We start from the raw sequence: 8331 nt of genomic DNA on the forward strand, positions 1-8331 counted from the left end.
ATTAATGGTGTGTCTTCAGAGTGGAAGGGCAGAGAATACCTCTTATTTTCTGCTTCAAAAAGTACTATGTGGTTTTTTTCAAAGAACTAGGTATTAAGTTTGAAAAAAGCCCACGATATGCTTCTATTCTTGTTATGCTGCCACATGCAGACTTCTTTTTTCTCAATTCCAGAGAGAATTTATCCAGTTCTGTAAAACACTGTATAGTATGTTCCATGAAGATCCAGAAGAAAATGATTTGTATCAAGCCATCGCCACAGTAACCACTTTGCTGCTGCAGATCGGGGAAGTGGGGCAGCGAGGCAGCAGCTCCGGAAGCTGCTCCCAGGAAGGTGGGGAGGAGCCGCAGGCTTCAGCTCCTTCTCCCGAGCAGGACTCGGTTTTTGCCGACACCCACAATGGGAAGAGTCCCCGAGAGTCCCAGGTATTTCCTGAAGAGGCACAAGGGGACTGGACCGTCTCCCTTGAACATATTTTAGCTTCACTTCTGACTGAACAGTCACTAGTCAACTTTTTTGAAAAGCCACTGGACATTAAACCCAAACTTGAAAATGCCAAGATCAATCAGTACAGCCTCAAAACTTGTGAAATGAGCCGCCAATCGCAGCCTGAACTCAAGCTGAGTAGCCCGTAGCAGGACAGCGGTTGGCTGAGACCAGTCTCCATACCAAAGCACGGTCCAGGTTTGTGGGCTGTCAGCCCATAAATCTAGGTTTGTCTAGTTCATTGTGAGTACACTTTACAAGCTGGGCATCTGGATAAGCAACCTGACAGCCACAGCTGTGGCCGGGGGAACTGATGCAACCCTCCAGCGTTTCTATTTATTCTTTAAGAGAATTCAGTTGGACACTGTCAGTGCTAGAGTGTCTCACATCAGTTCCCTTGATGCTATGACTTGCAACTTCACTGTTACCAGATTTGCTGTAAAGGGCACTTCTGCTGTGATGCTAGCATTTTGTTCTCAGATGGAATATAAGAAAGTCAAATGTGTGATACTAACCCAGAGAGGAGAAAAGCCCAAGCACTCACCCTTCCCTTCACATGGGAGGGACTGAGAATCAAGTTCACTTTCAAGATTTAAGAGCCACTATCTGTGCAATTGTATTTGGCTTTTTTGCACTAATTTCGTTTCAATGCTGGTAATTGAAACCGTTTTAATATATTTGTTGTATTCACTTTGTGTCCTTCCAAAAAATGTGTACAAACCACGCTTTCAATGTTGGCCTCCAAGTTTTTTTAATAAGAAATTTTTGTATTGACTTGGTCTGTGTTTATATCTTATTTCAGCGTCTGAGGTCTGTACTGTGCCAGCGAATGGATAACCTGGAGATCCCTCTACCCCACCATGTTCACGGCAGATAGTACACTACACCGCAGGTAGCCCCCAACCCCACTACTGTCATCACCAGGGCTTCAAAAGGGGACCTCTTTCTGGCATTTAATTCGTATCAGTGGTACAAGCACTGATGAAATATGATCCCTGCAACACCTTGCTTTCAGGCTGAATTTAGCAGACTTTGTTAGCAACCTTTTAAGAAAGGTTACCCCTGAGCTTTTAACTCCATGTAAACCAGGACTAAAAGTACCTCATGGGGCCACCACAAGTAAGTGAGCTAAAAAGGAACTGTACATACTCCACGAAATCTAAGAATATCAAAAGTGTACCATTTTAGCATGTTAAAATGTGACAAATGGCAATTAAGTTCTACATGCCAGTGTCTGGAAAAATGTTATCTTAGAATTCACAAAACACACATGTAAAAGCACTAACATCATACCCCCAATGATGTCCCAACCACCTGAACAGCCATCACCAAGCCAGGATGCATTCCAAAACCACCTTGGAACACCTGCCTAGGCCCTGTGCAAATAGTCAGAAACTCCAGGGTATGGGGAGAAGGGGCCCAGGCACAGTAGTTAGGAAACACTCTCCAAATGCTCCTGTAACTGGGAACTGCTTTAAAATAGACAAGCCTGTTTATTTTACCTGCAACTAGAAAAGGAAAATCAAGATGCGGAGGCAGCTCTATAACTTTATTGGACAATCAGCCGTTAGTTCTCATCCACGTTAACTGTCTGTAGGTCTGCAAAAGAAGACAGACAGACAGCCGGTCACCTTCCACACCCACACACCCCATCCCATCCTGTCACACTCCAAGGACCTTTTCTTCAAGGGTTTAGGTGAATGTTACTATTCCACGTGACCTTTCACAACCCAGATAACAGACCTATTCTGTATCGTTTTGCATTTTCCCACACCGTGACACAATTTAAAAAGGGTTTACCGATTATGCCTGTAACTAACTTATATCCCTGCTGGAAGGATGCCAGGGATATAGGTGCACAATATTTGTTGAACAAATGAATTCAGGTTATAAAAAGGCTGAGGACTTAAAAAAAATCTAAACAGCTCTGTGGGATGAAGCAGAACTTACTTTTGAAAGTGGTGACAGGTACATAGGTAACCAACGTATAGAGCTTGTTTGGTGAATCTTCGTCTTCATTCCGTTTTCTGGACAACCGCACACGGATACGGTATGGAACATTCCTGAAGAACAGAAGACGCTGGTGTCAGGACGCACCAGTCTCGGTAGGCAGCCGCCACTGCCGCGCGGGAGCAGCGCCGACCGCAGGCTGCACTGAGCACGTGCAACTGCTGCACCTTCAGTTCCCCGCCTCGGCCAACCTCTCAGCAGCATCGCAGGCGACCGCACCCCCTCCTATTGACCCAAGGACAGGTGTCCTGAACCTTCTCTCGGCTCATGTGACACCACTCCTCCCCTATCTCAAGGGAGCTCACAGGCACCCGTGCCAGCCTACTGCAGGGCTGAATCTCAGGTCCCTGTCATCGCATCGGACTCCAATGTTAAGACACGACCCAGATGGACGCAGACGCCCCCCCAGCCCCCACATCACCTAGTCCCCGCCAGCTCCACGCCCCGTGGCCGGTCCCACTTCCACCTGGCACCTTCCACCGTCCTCCACAGCAAAACCGCCCCTCTGCTTATAAGCAGGTCTTAACCTCGGCACTACTGATACTTGGGCTGGATACTTGCTTTTGTGTGTATGTGGGTGGCCTGCCTGTGCGCTGTATGTTTAGCAGAATCTTTGGCCCGTGACCACCCCCCACTACTGACAACCAAAACGCCCCCCTCCCCCAGCAACTCTGCTCCAGCGGCTTCCCAGTATGTCCAGACAGAAATCCAAACTCTGTGCCACCACCTACAAGATCTGTCCCCCGCCTAACTCTCCAGCCTCACTGCTCTCAAGTCATACAACCTGCTCCACCTCCACCGACCCCTGTCCCCGAGTCACGTGGTTTGTCCTCGCTTTGCGTGATGCTCTTACCGGACCCTCACACTGCTGGCTCCTGCGTCATTCGGGGCTCAGTTCAAAGGGCTTCCCTGCAGGTACTACCCCACTCTCTGAGTCACTGTTATTTTCTTTATACCTCCATCCATGTGCATTAGCTAGTGGAATTGTGAGAGTTCATCTTCTAACACAGACAACTTGCGTACCTTATTCCTTTGGCCCAGACAGCTTTGTTGAGCCTGGTGTCAATGCGTACGTCTGGAGTTCCCATCTCCTTCATGGCAAATTTCCGTATTTCTTTGAGTGCCCGAGGGGCACGCTTCTTGAAACCCCTGAGATTCAAACATAAGTAAATAAATCAATTAAGTACAAAATTAAATGAAATACACAATATACCATGTCCTATTTTCATAAAACAAATCTAAAACCTTGAACCTTGAACAGGGCAGGAACAATTCTTTCCTCCACCACTATGTAATGCCCAGCAACTACTATGATACTTGGGACACTGAAGACACACAATCTACTTTCAATAATGTAGAACAAGGACTCTGTATAGATCCTTAAGAGATGCTAATATATGCACTGGCCAACCCTTTCCTGATAAAACAAAAACACCCCCAAGATCTACTACCACCTGCCAGGGAGAATATAATCTAAGAATGATGTTAGAATAAGCTTGAACATAAAGTACACAACACTGAAGTAAATACCATGTCCTCAGGTCAAAATATTATCATTTGCCACGTCTTAAGACATGGGATTTAATGTTATTAACTTTATTTAATGTCATTATTCACTTGGTCTATGCTTAAAGAGCACGGGCCTGAAATGTACCAATTCCCTCTCAAGAAACACAATGAGGGCAACAGTTAATGCTACGGATCTCTTGGCATGTGTTAGGCACCATTAACCTGTTGTTTAGATGAGGATACATAAATTCCTTTGGATTTCATGCTTTCAGTTAAATACAAAACGTGAAAAAGCCAAACTTCACTACCGGCTGAAATGGTCAAGCATCTGGATGAGCAAAGGTTATTCCAAGTGGGGCAGAGACAGACGGAAGCGTAAAGAGGTGTCCTCCCCCGCCCCAAGGCTGAACGTCAGAAGGAGCCGTGTCAGTTACCATGTCCCCCTTGCTCCCTTTGCTCTACCCCTCACCAGCCTCCTTGAATCCATCAAGCAAGCTCGCTTCGTTCACTTAAATATTTAACCACCTAGAAATAAAAGGCACTAGAGAGAACAGCAGTAGGTTTAACAGACAACAGCCCGTTTTCCACGTAGCTTTTGTAGTTGACACATGGAGTATGTCAGATGGTACCAAGTGCCACAGAGAAAAATAAACCAGGGAAAAGAGGGAGCATTAGGGAAGGGGGCTGCAGGTTTAAGTAAGATGGCCACCGAGACACTGAAGTCCAGACCCAAAGATGACGAGGGCAACTATTTATCTACCTAATAGAAAAAGCATTACGGCAGGGGGAAAAAAGGTAAAACTAAAACCAAACCGCGAGCTTGAATCAGGTACTTGCCTGCTTTGATTAGGAAAGTAAGTGGCCAACCCATGTGGAATCACAGCAAGAACTCTGGCTTCTCATCTGGGTAAGACGGGAAGCCAGTGGAGGCCTTGAGAACAGCCGGGTGTTCGGGCTGGAAGAGGGAACCAGGAGCAGGAGCCGCTAAGCCATCAAGACGATGGCGGTGGGACCAGTGCAGTCAGACTGGGGAAGGCAGAGCCGAGAAGACACGCTCCCTTGCCAGCACACTGAAACCGGGAAGGCCACAGGGAAATGCGAAGGTCAGGGGTGGAGATGGACGCTAGGAGTTTGGTTTGGGGCCACGTAAAATTTTTGAGATACCCATTTAAACACCCAAGTATACAGGTTAATAGCAGTTGGATACACGAGACCCTAAAGCTAGTTGCTATTACCAAGCACAGTTCGAGGGGCTGAGCCCGGGACTCAACGTTAAGAGGATGGGTTGTGGGGAGCAACAGACCAGACTGCGGAGGGGCGGCAGCTGCAGAGGCACGAAGAACAGGACTGTGGAATCTTTGGAAGTAAAATGAAGAACGAACAAAGAACTGTCTACTGCTGTCCATCAAGTATGACCAAAGGTTTCAGGACCGTGAAGGTCTTCACTTAGGGCTTTTGTAACAAAGCACAAAATGCCTGAAAAACCTGTCCACCCGCAATGGCTCACACCCACTCTGCTAATGTCCCCTTAACTGTGTGGCCTTTAAAACACCACCCCTTTCACCTTGTCACTTACTTTCCACCTGGTACTCTTCACCATTTTATATCTGGATGCTTGTCTAACTTCCCCTACTAAGTAAACTAGGAAGGTAGGCTCTTTGGTTCCCTGTTGAATCCACAGAGCCCAAGACACTGTAAGTGCCTAATATGCTCCCCAAATGAATACACGCACGCCCCCCAAATTAAGGGGTGAGGGGAAGAGAACGTGGTTACAAGCAACATCTATGCACAAAAAAGGCACTGGACTTTTGACCCCAAAGCCTCCAGAGACCCCTCGTACACGACACTCCTTGGCTCACGCATGGTCAACACCTGGCCGGAAATGCCAGGCCCAACGCGGACGCTGCTGCACATTTAACTCCCTCACAAAATCGGCTGCCCAGATCCGAGACTGCCCAAGCAGGCGCAAGGAATTCTGCTCCACGGACTGGTGCCTGAGTAGAGTGTTTTGGCAGCGCAACACTTGCCATCAAAAATACCCCAAATAGTATTCAAGAAGAGATTTGGTCTCCCTTATCACTAGTAAGCACCATGTGCAGAGAAAAGGGGAAGCCTCACTAAGCTTAAGAACAGAAAAAAACCAAACCCCAGAGACGAAAACCGAGAACCAGCACGTTCGAAATCATTCCCGATATTCTTGTACATCACAAATCCACAACCTCCAGGTGTCGCCTGCACCAACGCTGCCCTATAACCCCACCGATACGCTCTTCTCTGGTCCCTCCAGCAGCTGCACTTCCGGCATTACAACTTCACCGAGGTTACTACGCATCTGTGGAGGTCAGAGAACTAAAGGGAGCCCATCGGAGTGCTCGTATTCTGCGCCGGGCACAGCTTTAGTTAACTGGTTACCTTTACTAAGGCCTAGACACGTCGACAAAGTTTGCTTCCCCTCATATACACATCTTTCACCCTTCAGGCCTGCCAAGGTGTAACTGCAAAGCAATGAGTGAAATGATTTTATCATTACCGTATTTCTCCAAGTTGGCTCTCCCAGAAACCTGATCTGTCTAGGTATTAACCTCTGAGCATTACGCTTTAACCCCTGTAAGCCTTAAACAGGGCCCACGGAATACAGACGAGCTTTCGAAGAAATGCGTAATTTCTAGACCACACAGCCTCCAGACGGCTAGACTGCCCCCAGGGACAACCAGACCGCCGTCTCGGGAGCCCCCATCAGCAAGGCACTGACGACCGCAGGGGTACTCACACTCCATGGATGCGCTTGTGAATGTTGATGGTGTATTCTCTGGTCACCACCTCGTTGATGGCGGACCGGCCCTTCTTCTTCTCGCCGCCCTTCTTTGCGGGAGCCATCTAAGCCCAGGCGACAAGGAGGCTCAGAGCGAGTGGGACAAACCCAAGCCAAGTCCTCCCTCCCGGCCCGGCCTCACGCAGCTGCCCTCGGAGAGGGTCCGGCCAGGCCCCTGAAGCCCCAGGTCTGGGCAAAGCCAAGCCGGCCACCCCACGCGGCCCAAGCATCCGCGCCCCTTAGGTGCCCCCGCCCCGGAAACCCCTGCGGCCCGGGTTCCCCTAAGCTTGGCCACTCTCTCTCCCAGTCTCCGAGAGCCCTTAAATGCAGCGCAGATTCCCGTGCCCTCGGAACGCGGGGCCCCGGGCCGGCTCACGAGAGAGCCCGCTGTCCTAGTCGGCACAATCCGGGGCGAGGATGCCGCCGGATTCCTGCAGCCGCCACCCAGCGCCCATACTCACCTCGCCCGACCGGGGTTAGAAAGGGAGAGCGGGAGGGATTGTGGGAGAAGGAAAGCAGGGTCGCAAGTACAACTTCCGGGTCACCTGGAGGCGGGTGGAGGGGGCGGGCGAGAGGAGGGAAGAGGCGAGGCTGTGACGTAAGCGGCGCGCGCCGGGAGGGTAAAGCGAGCGAGCCTCGGGCGCGGGACCTGGAGCGTCGCGCTCTCTGCGCCCGGCTTCCTGCCGCGCGTCCCCGCCTCCTGCGCGCGAACGAGTGTGGGAGGGACTTGCCCCTCCGGTCTAACTCTTCAGAGGAAACCGGACCTTGGTCCCCAGGTGGAGGAGAGCAGGGCGGAGGGGGAAGTCGCTCTTCTCTTTTTCCCACTCGCTCAGTGATTCGGCCAGCGTTGCCTGACCCTGTGTTCCCGGCTGGAGGCCCGGAGATGACCGACGTGGCTGCCGCCCTGGAGGGGCTCCGGTCGGGCAGAGCGGGCTCGCGAGAAGGGCGTCCTCGCTGCCCGGATCGGGGAGCCTGTCGGGGTTGGTTGGGTGGGGAGGCCGCGATTAGCCGCAGCGGGACCTGGGCTAGGGGCGAGGAGGGGGGCAGAGCAGAGGCTTGCACAAGAAGTGTTTCGAAATCAGAATCGCCAGTTTGTAACTGACTATATGAAATGTCAATTTAGGAGACTGTTAGTAGTTGACAAAATCACCTTAGAAAGGGAGAGTAAAATACTATATACAATCTATTATATTGGAGAAATCAATGTGATTTCATGACCTTAAAGAGATACCTGTTTTTCGCTCTATCACAACAAAATGGCCCAATAATAGCAATAGAAGCAGCACTTTTATCCAACACCTGATGTAAGATACGTACCTTGAGAATGAAAAGGGAGGAACCTGACGCCAGGAGGTCGGGTGTGAGTTGACAGACTACAGAGCCAAGTCCCGGGTCCCCAGGCCAAACCCACGGGTTCACAACTCTGGACCTTCAGTCTGCTGATGAGAAATTGCATTCTCTTTTGGAGGGGGCGAGGGCATGATAAGATCCTTAAACCTAGGGAGGCGTAAAAAT

At 50.0% G+C, this 8331-nt stretch overlaps 2 protein-coding genes across 6 annotated transcripts in view; one reads left to right on the forward strand and one right to left on the reverse strand.

Moving 5' to 3' along the window:
* Positions 1–1259, forward strand: part of TBC1D8 (TBC1 domain family member 8) — a 144588-nt gene extending 143329 nt beyond the window's left edge. For all 5 annotated transcript variants that reach the window (XM_082357198.1, XM_082357197.1, XM_082357196.1 and 2 more), the window contains one exon: positions 173–1259. In XM_082357198.1, coding sequence (XP_082213324.1) covers positions 173–634 — 462 coding nt within the window. In that variant the 3' untranslated portion in view covers positions 635–1259. The remainder of the gene's footprint in view (positions 1–172) is intronic.
* Positions 1260–2013: 754 nt separating this feature from the next.
* Positions 2014–7279, reverse strand: RPL31 (ribosomal protein L31). Its single transcript, XM_082357202.1, has 4 exons — positions 6775–7279; positions 3519–3644; positions 2436–2548; positions 2014–2084 (listed from the first exon to the last, which is right to left on the reverse strand). The coding sequence occupies exons 1-4, from the start codon at positions 6879–6881 to the stop codon at positions 2053–2055; spliced, it is 378 nt and encodes a 125-aa protein (XP_082213328.1). The 5' UTR covers positions 6882–7279; the 3' UTR covers positions 2014–2052.
* Between the last annotated feature and the right edge of the window lie 1052 nt (positions 7280–8331).

This window comes from Balaenoptera borealis (assembly GCF_965194805.1).
Source record: "Balaenoptera borealis genome assembly, chromosome: 15".
NCBI classification, from domain to species: Eukaryota; Metazoa; Chordata; class Mammalia; order Artiodactyla; family Balaenopteridae; genus Balaenoptera; species Balaenoptera borealis.